The sequence below is a fragment of the Haliaeetus leucocephalus genome, unplaced genomic scaffold, assembly GCF_000737465.1.
Source record: "Haliaeetus leucocephalus isolate CR32 unplaced genomic scaffold, Haliaeetus_leucocephalus-4.0 Scaffold0, whole genome shotgun sequence".
NCBI lineage: Eukaryota > Metazoa > Chordata > Aves > Accipitriformes > Accipitridae > Haliaeetus > Haliaeetus leucocephalus.
In genome coordinates, this window is record NW_010972436.1 from 13,536,595 (window position 1) to 13,552,866 (window position 16,272).

The following is a 16,272-nucleotide window of genomic DNA, read 5'->3' on the forward strand; positions in this document are numbered from 1 at the left end:
TTGTAGTATTGCTAGGCTGCAGCCAAAAAGGCTCTTGCTGCTTGCAGCATTTCTCATTTCCAGAGTGCTTCGTGAACATGTCTACCGCCCATTTTATAAGCTGGGAAACTGAGTCAAGGAGTTTAAATGATAGCCCCAGGCTGCAGTGCTACACCATGAATACTGGGATTAGGACATGGCAGTTCCATAAAGTGTTGATGCTTTTGATATGTTTACTGTCTGTACTCAATTTTGCAAGGCTTTGGTTTATCACCATCTTGGACATGCCAGCTTATGCTCCTTTGACTAGAGGGAAGGCCTTTGTGCAGTCTTTTCTAGTGGAAAAGGGCTATGACTGGAGACTATAAACTGATTTCCTACAAGTACCCCATTTATTAAAGCATCTTCACTATGGTGTGTTTTTTTTCATTTCACAGATTTTGACAAAGGAAACTCAGTCAGATTTAAACCTTCCCGATTGCTCCAAAGGAAGAGAGCGTTAAGGTAAGGTCAAGTTTTTCTTGCCTAGTGAAGATGACTGGTTGCGTGATAGTAACTTGCAGTCATTGCTTGTATCTATGTTTATTCTTTTGTCAGGGAAAATTATTATTGGTCCTCTCGCAGGACCAAGCTTTGGCATAAAACAGATGCTCTGAACAGGTATTGAAAACACCAACTGCCTCTTAAGTAATGTGAAAAATTATAGCTGACATTGCTAAGGGAAAAGTCCCACTGTGCACTGAGCCTCCTGCCACTGCAGTGCCCATTTTTCTTTGCATGGCACGGACATAGTACAGACATTTAGTGAACCAGCTTGGAAAACTGATCTGTCTGAAAAAGAAGGTGGCTGAAGCGGGTGAATTAATTATACAGCTGTGCAGAGAGCTTTGCCAGCTCATGGGAGGGGGACACCACAGAGATGAATGGGGAGGTGACGTTGCTGCTTCCTTGCAGGGCCATGCTGCCTCGTGTCTGCAGTCTTAGGGCAGGGTTCCACAAGGCTGAGTAAGGGGATACAGTTCACAGTTAAGCAAGGTGGCAGGTCACATTCCCTCTCACTTCCCCTCCTCACTCCGACTGCTTTTGGTGTCCACCTTTGTGCTTGCTGGACTCATTCATAATGGTGCAGAGAGGAGTTCAGGAAGTTGGGAACTGACTCTTGCCTCAGCAACCAGCTGTTTTGTTGGCTCAGCTGCACAGGAATCCACCAGCCTTAGGCACCCAGCCTCACATTTCCAAGCATCTTTTCAGTCAACGCACACTTTCTGGAGCACACCTGATTCCCTGCCATGTTGTTTCTTAGGTATTGTAGAGAGAGAGAGGGAGGGAATAGGTGTAGAAGCCGCACTGTGTTATGGAAGGCAGGTAGGGGAGAGTAGAAATGAGAGTAGTAGAAAAGGATGTGACTGTAGAATGGATTTCTTACGTAAGAGTCCAGGGAAGGAAATTCTCCTGGAGTTAGAGAAAGAGAAGGGAAATGAATGTGAAGCACCTGGCTGGCAGGTATGCAAGTGGATTTTCATGCATGTATTTCAATCACAAAATCTCAGGATATCATGTAGCTTTAATCCAGGTGGCAGGGCAGTGCTACCAGTGGCATTTGGATCAAACTTCTGCTTGATTTTGGGCATGTAACTAGGTTAGTGGGACAGCTATTTGGAAACTGTATGCTGCTGCTGCTGCAGCAGCAGATGAAGTTTTCAGCCTGGAATCCCTGATGTATAGATGCAGCCCACACTTACTTTGGAAGTTGCAAGAGCAGTGTAACTACTGAGACTGTCAAATACTCTACTAATGCCACATTATACATTGGTTTTAAAGAAAAACTATAGAGGTTGTGAAATATTGTTGCCTATGTTTTAATAGGAATCATATGAATTCCTGAACATTGGAGAGTATGATGAGTTTGTTGGGAACCTGAGGCCAAACCACACACAAATCGTGTGCAAAACAAACTCGAGGGACCTCATGCTGTTGATTGCATTTAATGAACCATGATCACAGGCTATATTTCAGGCAAGCAAAGAAGTTCTTCTTTCAGTATCCAGGTTTAACAGGGACTTTAAGAAGAAAGAATTCTTGCAAACTTCTAAACTTTTTTTTTCATTTAGAGAAACCCACGTATGTCTTAAATTATTTTAATAATGAATGTGCATGGCCTACCTGTTAAGTGCAGAAACTCCTGGTGCTGCTGCTGCTCGGAATCTGCACCTAAATTTATAGCATGCCTTGAGAAATTAAGAAAAGCAAAGGTGAGTAGATGTAGTTGTGATACTTCTAGAACAGGGTTGTGTATGAGTTTGAAAGTACAATATACTTGGCAATCCAAGTCTGGCTGACTCTGCTTAAGCAACTGCAACTGCTTGCTGCAACTGCTCCTTTAGCAGAGAAACTAATAAAACAGGGAGACATTTGGATAGATCCCTTTGAGGAAATGGGGAAGTCTTGGTGAGGAATTACTTACGAGCATATTTTTTTTAAAACCCTTATGAGTAGTGTCCTGTAATTTTTTTTTACACCTATTTGAAATTGCTTTAACATCATTCCAACTCAATTTAGATTCCTAATGAATGTTCTTATTGAATACTGTGACATGTCCTAAATATGCCTGCTTTCATTTTTAGAACTAATTTTATATATGTATCTATAAATACCCAATTGTTTGGCTTGACTGTGTCATCTTCAGAGCCTTGCTCTGTCTCTGAATTCTCTGTGCAAGTGAAAGCAGTGTAATTGATACATCAGTTTAAAACATTTTGTGTTTCTAATGTGCGAATATTTAAAACAAGCAATGCCACCTGCAGCTTTGTGAGAGAGAGCAAAAATGCCTCTGAAGAGGAAAAACTCCTCCATTGTGGATAAAATAGTCACTATATGAAAAGAGTTAATAATTTAAAAGTAAGTAAATAAAGTTGACAATCTGTCCAGAGGGAAATGGAATATGAAAGCATAAGGGAAACTGTGAAGGGACTTTCACAAAGGAGATAACCTGTGATGCTGTGTAGTCCAGCAAGGGTTAAGCTTAAGAAGTTTGTGGTTATTAAAAGAATTTTAATGAAATCTGCCAGTGAGCAAAGGTTGGAAGCCACCCTCAGTACAAAGGAGGAGGGAGCTCACATACAGGAAGAACTGGATGACCTTGAGGAGTAATAGAAAAAGGATGTAATGTAATAATACTAAGTGCACTGTTGTGCATTGGGGGCTGATAAATTTTTCTGTCACTTGCAACTGATGAAAGCAAAGCCTTGGCATATTGGTTTCTCATGCAGGATTGACCAACCAGTATAGTGTAGATATAAAAAGGCAAATGTGTTGTGGATCCTGGCATTCATCTGGCTAGTCATATAGTAATGCTTCCTCTATTAAAATTCCTATTTTTATAAGGCACTACTAAGACCCAGGTCTGGAATCAAGACTGTCCAATTCTGGTCACCATATACAAAAAAGATGACTTAAAACTGGAATAAGTAGAGAACATTTTTACAGATAATCAATGAAACTGAGAGACTGTCTCGAGGAAGCTGAGGAGATGTTGAAAACTTCAGTTCAGAAAAATAAGTAAGCTAACCAACAACACTGGCATGAGAACAAAGAGATGGAAATTCAGTGAAAGACATTTAGACTGGGTTTAGAGGGTCTCTGGAACTCCCTGGAGTTTGGAGGAAGGGGCAGGAGTGAACCTAACTAGTTTACAGTATTTAAAAGTTTGTTGAGGATCCGCAAGCAATCCAATAATACAATTCTTTTTAAAACCAGCAGGTTAGTGCCAGTCCTGATTCTGTATGATTTTACCCTTGGAAATTCATATGGGACTGAGGCATAGTTATGGATGTTAGTGCACAGTTAATTTAAACAAGGATTTTGCTGTATGAGTGAATGCTTTTCTGTACAAAGTCCCATGTTTATGGAAACTTAAGGTGTTGCATTGTCACAAGCATTATGGAAGCTATTGGAGATGCTGCTAAATAAAGCCCAGGTATTAAGAAGTCATGAGCTGGGTCCCTTTTGAGGCAAATCTTAAGTAATCAAATTGATTTGACAAAATAAATTTGGGGTTTGATTTGTAGCCTTAGGCCAATATTGCATTTTTCAAACTCTTCCTCAGCCAAGAGGGGTAGAAACTGGGAATCTCTCCACCTAGGGGTTCTCCAGAAGCTGTGTCTAAGAAAATAACATATTGTGAGGCTAATAAGAATCACGAGTGTTGGCAATCTGGGGTTAGGCATATAGAAACATGCGGTTAACTGTCTGAGTCTCTGCCCAGTCTCAGATGACACACGCACCCATTTGCCTGTGGCTGCTGTGTGCTATTTTTTTTATTTTATTTGGGGTTTTTTTAGTTCCATTAAAGTGTTGTCACCCTGTAAAGATACATAGTTTTCTGTAATGGACAGCTTATTGCAGCTTTTCATCTTCTATTTGCTATTTTCTGTAGTGGCTAACACTGCTTTTCTTGGCAGTACCTGGAATAATTTCTGTAAGTGCAGTTGTTGGAGACGATTTGCAGCAGGTGGCATGGTGCCTGAATGTGACACAGCCCAGTTTCTTTATTGTCATTTCAAGGGCTTTATTCTCTCCTCAGTGTCTTACAAAGGAATATTATTTATAAACCATAAAGAAGCAAATACTTCTTGGAGTTCATGTAAAATGTTATTAGTCATTGTATGTTAAAACTCTTCAAAGAGCAATGTTCTTCTGAAATAGTGAGTACAGAATTTTTTTTTTACCAGTTTTTCTTTTCTAACCAAATACCCTTGATGAAAGGGTATTCAATTCTTTAAAAAGCCATTTAAAAACTGTCCTAAGGAAGGATTTTCCAACACTAAGGCTGTGCAATTTGTCTTACCATAATGACAGTAAATCGTATGGCACATCACTACCATGGCAAAATGAAGACCCTGGTATCACTGTGGGGATTTGTATCTGTTACACCTGTCTACATAGTTTACCAAAGGCTTTAGGACTAGTATAAGTTTTCTTATGCCCGGTTGGCATAGTTTAGAAGTCATAATGGCAGACTACAGCAGTTCTCTATTTTTAGTAATTGGAGAGAAAAATGTCACTTTGTTTACCCACAAGGAGGAACACTTCATCAAAAAAAGTCTCTGTAGACATTATCTACTTTAGACCATTGTGACACCTACATTTTACAATTAAAATTTGTATATTTAATGAACATATTTAAAGAAATATTTTGTTTCATCTAAATGGGCATTTTTGCTGTTTTGAAAAGACAATGTATGAAACTAAATGGTCTCCTGCTCATATTAGTGTATTATAAGCCATATAAGATCCAGAGATCAGTGCAGTAACAACAATAGGGCAGTCATGCAGAAGACTTCTAGGTGGAGTGTACCATACAATACAGTATTTGATGAAGTATGTTTTAATATTTATGGAGAATCATTTGATATAGGTTATTTCAAATGTAATTGCTAGGAGAGCATTTTGAAGGCAGTCTCCAGTCAGTAATTTAATGCAAAAATGTGTCACAGTCAGTTCCAAACAAGTTTCAGATTGTTAGGTTTGGCTTTGTGAGTTTCTTGGGGTTATTTCTTATTTCATTCTTGTGGAAAATGCTTTCTTTGGTATCTCTGTTAGACTCTGTTGCAGTAGATTGGTTACATCTTGGCTTTATTTGATTTGTAGCAGAAACATCCACAGTTCTGTAAACCAGATGTTGCTTTCAGTTTTCAGAAGGAGTTCTCATTTGAAGATAAAGAAGAACTTGCAAACAGCACAAAGGATATTGATGCTAATCTCTTAGCAGTACTTCCAAAAGGTAGGTACAGGAGACACATTATGAACACAAGTGGTAATTTAACAGCATGTGAAGTTTAGTCTGTGCAAGTGCAAGGCACAGTTAAAATCACTTAGACACAGATGTTTTGTAAATGAGTTTTCTTCTCCCTGTGAAGTATGTGTAGGGGATGACAACAGGGGATGAACCACAATACTCTTTTACAAGGCTTTGTTACATCTCTGCTTCATAAAATTCACCTTTTTTTACCTAGTTTTCAATAGGTTAAGCAGTAGCTGAAATTCAAAACTTCAGTGAGATTTCTTTGTACAGTTAGATTAATACTGAATTCAAGGGTATTAACTTGGCTTGTAGTCATAGCTCTTTCCAGTCCCCATTGGTGATCGATAGAATCACTGTGCTTGCACGACCAACTGACTACACACTGAATTTTAGTCTTGCATGCTAAAGAACCTGCACTACATATGGGTTTGGGGATTTTTGTATTTTTTTTAAACTTCTGTCTTAGCCTGAATAACTTACAAAGAAAACAGCAGTTCCATCTTTACCTTTTGACACAGTTGAGGTATAGCCGAGAATTAATTCTCTTGAATTATTCAGAGGAAATCACAATCTGCTTGGAAGCAGTTCTTGACCAGTAAAGGGTGACATGTGACTGAAGAACTACGTGTAACTGGCATAAAGATGTTCCCTTCACTCAGGGATGTTGTGGATCTCAGAACTTCGATTAAAATTGTATGTGTGTTCTGATGGTATTTGCCCTTTTCAGACAAACTACAAGGCTAATAGGTGCACTAATCCCAATGTAAAGGCACTGAGTTGCTCTTTTAATGTCGTGTGTTGCAGAGTTCCTTTAGAAAGGAGCCCTTCTTCCAGCATACCATTTAAGTGATATTTAAGTGATGTGCTTACTTTTATGATGTAATTATTGCAGATGTTCAGAAAGACGTCATTGTATTATATGTTTATATTCTGAGGGGAATACTTGGCGCCAAACACTTTCTGAAAATCCAGGTTATTTTTCCAATCTAGGGCCTAACTTTGATCCAGATTTGTACATGTTGGAAAATCAGAGGAATATATTTAATTTTCAACTGATACAGACCTAACTGAGGTTCAAAGAGTCTAGCTGAAGTCTCACACGTTACTGCCTGCAGTTAAGCATTGAACATGTTAGTATGCATCTGCTAGCATAAACAGTAGATAAATGCTTCTCCAGCCGGGTTTTTAGACCATCATCTTTCCAGGTGAGGAGAGGAGGAGGTAGGAACGAGGCTGGTAGGCTTCACTATTGTGTTAAATTTTCCTCAAAATGAAAACTTGTATACCTGCGATGCAATGGTTATTTACCATCTTTGAGAAATTAAGCCTCTGGCAGGTAAACTTTTGATCCATGTCTGTTCAGGCGTCACAAATGTATGTGCTTACTCCTACTAGGGACTTTTAGAAGGCTTGATTTAGTTTTTACAGCTTCTGTATCTTAAAAATAAAACCACTGTCACATGCCTGCAACTTTATCTACATGTATCCCCTCTGCAGTTATCAAAGAGGGCTTTCAGCAAAAACATATTTATATTCTGTAACAAATGTTTCTGAAAGATTTCTGAATTCTGTAAGAAATCATTCACCTTAATTTAAGGAATTTGTTAAACATTTTTATAAGGTGCACTCCAAATGTACTTTTTCGTTTTTATTCTGGGACAAGACATGGAACAATACTCCTTTTGATAAATACTTGTATTATAAGGTAAATTCTGCTCAGAAGGTCTACAGTTACCAAAATTAAGATGCCTCTTGACAGCCTACCTTAGAGGGTATCCTACCATAGCATCCTGCCCAACATTGTAAAATAAAGCTGTTTCCTGAATGTGGCTGTTCTTCCTGTTGCCCTTAAATATACTGACCAACAGTGCTTACAAAGTCTGTTGGCATGAAGTAACTTAGATAAGCAGCTTTTGCTGTGAAATTAATTGTTTTAGGCTTCTTAGTCTTTTCTTGTGTGCTGAATCAGATCTTTGTGCTACGTTTTAGGTAGAAGTGTTGTTATTCTTTAACGTTGTCATGGGTGTCTTTGAAATGATGTAGTTTCTGATGGTCATGTGGAAAAACGTCCCATGAACAGATGGGAAATTGGCACCAACATATTCAAATTGCAAACTAAAAAAGAGAAACCTGATCACCTAAGCCTGCAAGGGCCAACCAGTGTCCTTGGGAGTGAAATTTCTCCAACTGGCTTTAATGTGTTGAAGTCAAATGTTTTATTCAGCAAAAAGAAATCACTAGAGTAGATGACTTCCTGCATTTTATCTTCTTTTTTTTCTTTTTTGTGCATCTTTTCCCCACCTCCCCAGAAGAAGAATATTGCTGAAACTGCTTTCACAAAAAAGCTCTGCAGATGTTGGCCAACCTAGCTGAAACTACTGTCTGGAATCTTAAGTGTGGAAAAAGTGTAAGGCAGCATAGAGTAGTCCCATGCTATTTTTGTCCCATCTTGTTTGGGAAGGTGTTGGAGAGATGCATCATGAGGCCAGTGTTCTTTTTAGGACTGCAAAGCAGTAGTAGAATCTCTGGAACTTCAGCTAACACATAGCAAGAGGGTGTTGAGCTAATGTTGCTGGGAGTTCTTTGGATGTTCCACATTTCTTGTATGTGGATGACTTATAGTCAAGTTTCTTCTTCTTCTTTTTTTTTGGGGGGGGGGGGGGCAGGGAGGAGAAAGACTTTAGTGTATGAAGCTGTGCTTTAGAGCTTTACAAAAGCTGTGTAAAAGACCTGTTCTCTGATGATGGGTTTTGGGACTGTATAAATTGGTGAGTAGGGAAAAAAAAATGATGAGGATTTGGATGGAATGTGGTTTTATTAACTGTGAGATGTGGAGGCCTTTGACCTGTCTGAAGTGGCAGAACAATTATGGGGTTTGTTTTGACCATTTTATGTATGTATAGCCAACAGATGGAACAGAAAAACTCTAATAGTCAGAGGAACAAACTGAAACAGCAGTAGATTTGGCAGAGGTGAGAGCAAAGTATTTATGGGAGATCATTTCCTTTGGTGTGAACATTAGACGAAGGTTGGTTTCATATGGATAAGTTCTCTGTTTAATACAGTTCCACTGCTAGCACAGCTTGAGTAGGCAGGGCAGCAGCAGGAACTGCTCATGCATTGAGAGAAAAGTCTAGGAAAACACAATGTAAGGGCTCATCTTTGCTTTGGTGTTGGTTCAGGATGCAAATTTTCCATTGCCCAAGTCCAGTTCCCATCCATCTCCAGAGAGCTGTGCCTGGAGCTTGCTGACTTTCGGTGGCTATCTTGCACTGTCAACCTGGTCAACAGCATAGGCTTCAATCTGCTTTGCCACAGATGCTGAAACTAGGCATGGAAGAGGTGTCCCTTGGGTTAGCACTGTTAAGTAGTTGCATACTTAGCTACTCTGCACTGTTAGTTGCATCAAATGTGTACATATTAGATTTTTTTCATAGCATGATCACAATCTGAGCTAACCTGGCTTGAGAAATTGAAGCAGATAGCTTGAGTCTGCTTTCTGTAAAAATGTAGACTAAATGAGTTGTTTTGGAGAGTGGCCCAGTTGCTTTCTTTCCCCTGTTAATTGCACATTCTCAGTAGGCACTCCACTGTAGCCTCAGATGCTCTGTTCATACCTTATTCATTTGCTTCTCTTGTAGCCATGATCAAAATACATTCATTTTTGCTGATCCAAGACATTTTACCTGGAGTCCTAGTGGCTTTTCAGCATGTAAGGTTGATAAGACAGCCAACATCAATAGTCTCTGTCTGTATCTATGAAGTATAAGCACTGATACTGACTACAGCAAACTTCCTCGATAGTGTCAGCTAAGCTGAACCCCTAACTTAGCTATGCATGTAAGCTCTTGCAGTAGAGGAAAGGGAGAGAATGTACATCTGACCTTTAAAAGGGTGATGTTTCAATAATGTTTATCTTCTAAGCATCTAGAGCGATGAGGTCTGGTAGGGAAAAAAGCTGATAGATTTACTTCTGCAGTGGTGTGGAACAGTGTCTATTAGACACTCCTGACTCATCAGGCATTTCTGATGGCAATCTAGGGCTGATTTAGCGGCTGTAGACTTTAGCTTGCTTTAACTTTTGATCCCTTGGTCAACAGGATCAGAACCCTAGAGTTGCATTGCATCAGAATAGGCGCACACAGCTTTTAGCACTACATCTTTGCCAAGGCAATGATGGGGGGGGCGACGGGGGGATGACAGGCAGTGCTAGGCGCACACACACACACACACCTCTCCCAGTCCACTGCATCCTTTGACAGCCTGTATGGTTTCTCTTCCTGGTGGTAAGAAGTCACACCACACTTGTTTATGTAGCACTCACTGCTCCAGTGTGGTTTGCAAACATCACTGGTAACTGCACATATGTGTGTGTGTGTGTGTATATATATATATATATATATATATATGGATTATTTCATCTATCATGCCTCCTCTTGGTTCACTACTATTTTGTGAACTGTGACAGCTGCCTACTAGCACATAATCACTAGACAGTTTAAGGGGAGAGAAAGAAAATATGTCCAATTAAAACTACAAGGGAAAATTAGCAAAGTAGAAAGTGATTAACCATACTAGAATATCATGAAGGTACATGGTAATTTTCACTCCAATCATGAGTCAGCGAAATTCTTGGGATTTGCTCAATATAGTGGAGTGGAGGAAAGTAAGGAATAGGAGACACTGTTTCTCTTTAAACATAGTTAGTCCCCAACCTTTGTGTAGACAGGATAAGCAGTAATTCCGTACTACCTGGTTTTGAAACAGGTTACTGTAGTGTGTAAGCTTGACCTCAGCTAATCAAAATACAACTTGCCCAGTTTGTACTAGATCTAGAGAACTGCTAGGATGGCATAGCAGATTCTAGCTTAGCCTGGAAGTACCTGGAGGGGGAGGACACCTTGGTGTTTACACCTATATGCTTAATGCACCTTTGATAACGCAAGCTTAATAAACTAGGAAAATGAGGAAAATGCTTGTTCCCCGATAAAAGCTATTTCAAACTTCTTAAGTTTGTTCCTTCTTATTCTAAAGCATTTAGCAAGTTTCTGTGAGTTTCTGAAACCTAGTAGTTTATAAACTGTATAATCTTTTGTTGTCTCAGTTTCAGAATTAAGAAAACTGTTTGAACCAAACAACCAAGATTTTTTGGAAATGAAAAGGTAAAAAAAAAAAAAAAAGTCTTTGGCCTGTAAAACAAAACACACAGCTTGTTTTGTTACCTCCTCTTAGAAACTCTCCCCTCAAATCTTCAAAGATGCCTGATTTCACATTTTTCGCATCTTTTTCAGAAAAGAGAGAATAGCTAGACGGTTAGAGGGAATTGAAAATGACACACAACCTATGCTTCTACAAAACTGTCCAGGCTCAGTCACACACCGTTTACTAGAGGAAGATACACCAAGATATATGCGTGCAACTGATCCATACAGTCCCCACTTAGGTAAGTAGTATGTATCAGTCAATCTTGCATTGCTGAATTTCTTCATGTTTACTACCCTGTCATTTGTGCAGTACATGGAGAGGAGTTTTATAGAAGAGCTGTGGTAAGCATTTTTTTTTAACTTACCTTTTAATTTTCTAGTTGTCTTATTTGAAAAAGGTTGATTATCCATATTGTTTTAAAACAACAATAATTTGATATGAGACTCTTAAAGAATTATAAGTAATACACATTTCTTATTCATTTGTATGTGCTTTTGGAGACATAAGTGCAAAAATGTAATGTGTCTGTGCAGTCACTAGTACACTTTGATTTGTAAGAAAATGGGAAGCTTTTAGTTCACTCGATGTGAATGGTGGGTAGGGTACTTGGAGTTTTGGGATAGACTTGCTCATATATGTTGTACTTTTGACAGGAAGATCAAATGAAGAGGAGGAAACTTCAGATTCTTCTGTAGAAAAACAACCCAGATCATCCAGATACCGAGCAGAAATCACAGGAGGTAATACAGAGCCCTTGTATAGTACAGGAAGCATGGATGTCCAGGAACTAGAGTCAAAAGCAGAAAGAATAGCTAGGTACAAGGCAGAGAGGCGGCGCCAGCTGGCAGAAAAGTATGGATTATCTCTTGATTCTGATTTGGATTCTGACTACTCATCCAGATATACACGGGCAAGGAAAGATCCTGACAGCATGGAAAGAAAGGGAGTGAAAAGTGAAAGGCAAAATGATGAAAACAAGGACAGTGGCTCCCTGTATTTGTCCAGGACTGAGACGAAGGAGTCAAAGAGTGTGATTTCTGAATCCAAAGAGTACTCCAGCCATGAAAAAGATGGTGTTCCAGATAAAGAAGACCTCTCAAATGATAAGAATGATAGAAAAGCAGATGATGGCAGTGCCATTAGACAGGCTTCTGACCCTTCAACAACCTTGGATAGTTCTGTCTCACTTTCTGGACGAGAATCTTCCTCCTGTAACGAAGTGCCAATATCACCAAAGCAAATCCCCAGAGAGTCCCTTTCTTCACCAAAGCGGGCAGCCTCACCAATCCATTTGCAGAATGACCAGCCCTTGCACAGTAACATCAGACAAAAGTAAGCATGATTTTTATTTGTTTGTTTATACAGTAGATTACTTTATCTTAACCACTTTCTTCAGCAATGTCTACAGTATTTATGAGAATGTATTTATTACCCTTGAAGAATGTATTTAGTGGGTTTGGATGTCTCAGACTGGATTGACTGGGTTTATTGAATCACAGTGTGTTTCTGATACAAGGAAGTGGCTGTCTATTTCTATGATTAGATATGTCCTTGGTTTCACTTTATATTTATAGAATTTATGCTAAAATTAGGCTCTTTTGGCAGAGGAGTGGAATAACTGATGATTAAGATATTTACACAAACTAGAAATTGAAGCAGTTATGGTTCTAAACCTTCTCGGGTTTGTTTTTTTTTTCATAACCTGTTAGAGCAAGCCTTTGACTTTTTTCCTCCGTATCCTGTAATTGTTTGGGTGGGGGTTTCCAAGTAAAGATTGTTTCTCAGTGAAGATTTGAATAGCTTCATGATGGCTTCTGCCAAAACAAAACAGGTCTCAGAGTTAAAAGCTGAAAAGTGTCTTGGATCAGTTGAAATAATAGTTGATTTGTTTTTCTGCCATGAAAATGTAAAAACCCTTTTGAACTGTGATAGTTCATCTTTCAGGTAATATCGGGTTATGTGTGTGAAGGGGCATAGGGGAGAGTTAAAATTCCATGCTGAATTTGGAAAAGCTAGCCTCCCTCATTGTATGCTGAATTACTTCAGATCTGACAATTCTATTCCAGTAACAGCATAACCAGATTCTTCCAGAAGGAAATAAAAAATAGTTTTCACTAATTTCACATTGTACTTTCACACTGTAGTGCAAAAACAGACTGTCAAAGTGTTATCATGACTGAAAACAACATGTGACTTAAGTATTTTTTAAAAGGATGGTTTTCTCTAAATGTGACTCTTTAATTTCTAGGTAGGTGGATAGATGGAAAATAGTAACTGTAAAAACTTAAATTAAAATTTGGCAGTTAAAAATGATGTAAATTGTAATGAGAACTTAATTGTAAACACATCTGCATCATGCTGAGCAGTGCTGACTCTTTCTAAAAAACTGAAATGAACTGGCATAAACTGAACCGTTTATACATTTTGGCATTTTTTGCAGTAGGTTCAGAAACAACCTACCTTGACCAGACTTCTTTATCCTTCCCATCAAAATCACAAAACTTGCTTCTTATTTGTGGTGGCCTTTCTTATTAATTCTCATAAGGATACTGTAAAGTTTGAATGAGGAAGCAATCTTCCACGTCAAAGGTTAACCACCTGGTGGATTGATTAAGTCATCTATTTGCAGTGCCTGTAAACTGCTCAGATGTACTTAGCCTTCTTTTTTGTTTCACTTTTTTTGCATAGGACACACCGGTAGTAGTCTCTTAATATTTTTTTTTTCATAGCTTTTCATTATTCAGGTGACTCCTAATCTTGTGTACCTTCTTTTGCATGGATACGTGACTATATGAGCTATCATTGGAGTCTCCCAGTTAAGCCAAAATTTTAAAGGAATATTGTAATTTCAAAAAAGCAATCAGAGGGGAAGTAAGTCAACATACTTAGGAAGTACTATCTTATATTTAGTTTATGTTTTAAGCTTACCATTCTGCTACTACAGTAAGGAAAAATAGTCATCACAGGGTCATCTATCCACCCAGACCAGAGTTGTACGGAAACTCCTTGAACTGACTATGTTATTCCAGGCTCCAAAAGACTTGTTTCTGAAGCAGTCTCAACTGATACTACAAAATATTATCCCTTATGTTCAAATAGTCAATTTGAAGTAAATCTCTTGACTAATCCAATTACCAATAGGAAGGAATATTGGGGCAACGGACCTTTGGCAGGTTGTTTTCTTTGTTTTATAAGGTGAAGGAAGGGACAAAGTTTTCAGCCTTAAGAAAGCAAAGAGAATAGCCCATCAAACTTTATAGCCAAGAATGTGTCTACTGCAGTGTGAAAAGGGGGTTTATTTTCTTTACTCTCATAAAGCAATCCTAGTCCCTGTTTCTGTGAGAGGAAACCAATGAAATACTGAACAATGAAATGCCTTCTAGGTTGTTACCTCTTCCAACTCAGGAGAAGCTGTGCTGCACACTGCATTGGTGGGATGGCAGCTGCCCTGCTGAAACAGCATGCTGGCTGTTGAGAGACACCTGAATCTGCTCATTCACAGATTAGCCTTTAATGTGGAGAAATCTGGGGTCCTTATAAAGCTCACTTTTCTTTAGCTAACAAGTGTGTTTCCTCTAATGCAGGTCTATAAACCAGTTACAAGTTCAGACTGAGCAGGCTGAAGGCATTATCAAATCATTCACAAACTCCAGCTGTTTCTTTTTAAAGTTGCCTGTTCTGGCATTACCTATTTTTTAATAATAAAAGATGCTGCAAAAGTTGGACAGAAGAGAAATAATTAAGGAAACAGTGTTTTTAATGAGGGCATACTTTTTCATTTGTTAATTTATATGTCCCTATGAGATCTAATGCTGTGTGAAACACTAAGGGATCCGCTGTGTTTGGCAAGCAGTGGACACAGGCCCCTTCTGCAAAGTTTTGCTTTTTTTGAGACTTAGTTGTTCTCCATTTCCAGATAATGAAATGGTAAGATCCATTTTCAGGTGTGTTCTGATGTTTAGGACAGTTCCTGAGTTTAAGCTCCATCCCATTTGTGGTATAGTTGTTTTTACTTCTCTGCTCTGCAGTAGTGCCATACTAACAAATGAGAGACTGTGGCAAAAGCAGCAGGAATAAGTCATAACTTAATACAAATTACTGACTGCATTATCACTGATTTCAGATTCTTCCTGGAGGAGGTTTGCATCAGTGTTTGTGTAAAACAGGTTTCCCACAATTACTGTCTGTCTTATCTTTTGAAGAAAATCATCTGCACCTGCCAAGATGCGGTGCAGCTCTTACAACAGCCAAGAGTTTAAACTTGGGATTTGGTCTCTTGTTTGGATACGTGTGTAGGCAGTAGGTGTTTTTTTTAAAGGCCAAGTTGCCAAGAGCCTGTTCTTCATTTTAATACCCCTGAGAAGTTCCAGTGCCAGTGCATACTCACTGGTGTCATATTCAGAGATTTAAAGATAAACTCTCAAACTCTTTTCCCTGTTTGAGTGGTCAGGAAGTCATTGCTTATTTCCATGCAGTCTGTTTAAAGTTACTGTGTGGTAATCTCCTATAAGGCCAACTGCACAAGCAAAATAAGGGCTAACGCCAACTTTCCAGGTGGCTGCCATTTTGAAGTCAGTTCCACATTATATAGGTTGCAAAATTGTTTTTGTTAAATTTAAATTTGCTGATTTCAAATTGGGAAAAAAAATGCAGCTTGCTTTGGAATACATATGAAAGCTTTGTGCCTTCAATCCTAAGAAGATTTAATAATTAATCCTATTATCCATCACTGAGAAGACAACAAAGTGCTGAGAAGGTATCATTTGACATTGTCTACATTTGGCTGCTGAAGTGGCTGATTAACTCTAAATTCAAAACATAGCTTGTGTTCTTCTGACTGCTCTCTTCAAAGGATGAATGATCAAGAACAAATAATTGTTCCTTGGGCCATGCCTACTATAAAAATGTGCCAAAGTGCACGTTAAGAGACGAGAAGGAAGTTTGCTTGCTTCAGAGCAATTCCAGCTACTGGATCAGCTCCTGTGAAAGGTTTTTACCTCCTATTTGGTCAGTTCCTTTAGGAATTAAAAAACATTTGGAAAAACAAAAGGTGTTTCAACAGTCAGTGTTTGACTCTGTTCTAAGCTTGATTTGGGTAAGGTGACAACTGTAGGTGAGTTTTCAAATTTAAACTTATTTGCAGTAAATGCACTGTTATCTTAAGAACAGTAGTTGATTTGACCTTTTTCAACTATATTTATTAAAAGACCAGGTAAGAAAAATTGAAGTAGATGACCCGGAGCTTAATTTGGAATTTTCATCCCAAATAGCTCTACTGCAATGCG

The 16,272-nt window shown here is 38.7% G+C and overlaps 1 protein-coding gene across 2 annotated transcripts in view; it reads left to right on the plus strand.

Moving 5' to 3' along the window:
- Positions 1-420: 420 nt before the first annotated feature.
- SVIL (supervillin) overlaps positions 421-16,272 on the plus strand; it is a 67,328-nt gene continuing 51,476 nt past the window's right edge. For both annotated transcript variants that reach the window (XM_010585098.1, XM_010585107.1), the window contains exons 1-5: positions 421-483; positions 5,670-5,761; positions 10,887-10,944; positions 11,074-11,225; positions 11,641-12,319. In XM_010585098.1, coding sequence (XP_010583400.1) covers positions 10,937-10,944; positions 11,074-11,225; positions 11,641-12,319 — 839 coding nt within the window. In that variant the 5' untranslated portion in view covers positions 421-483; positions 5,670-5,761; positions 10,887-10,936. The remainder of the gene's footprint in view (positions 484-5,669; positions 5,762-10,886; positions 10,945-11,073; positions 11,226-11,640; positions 12,320-16,272) is intronic.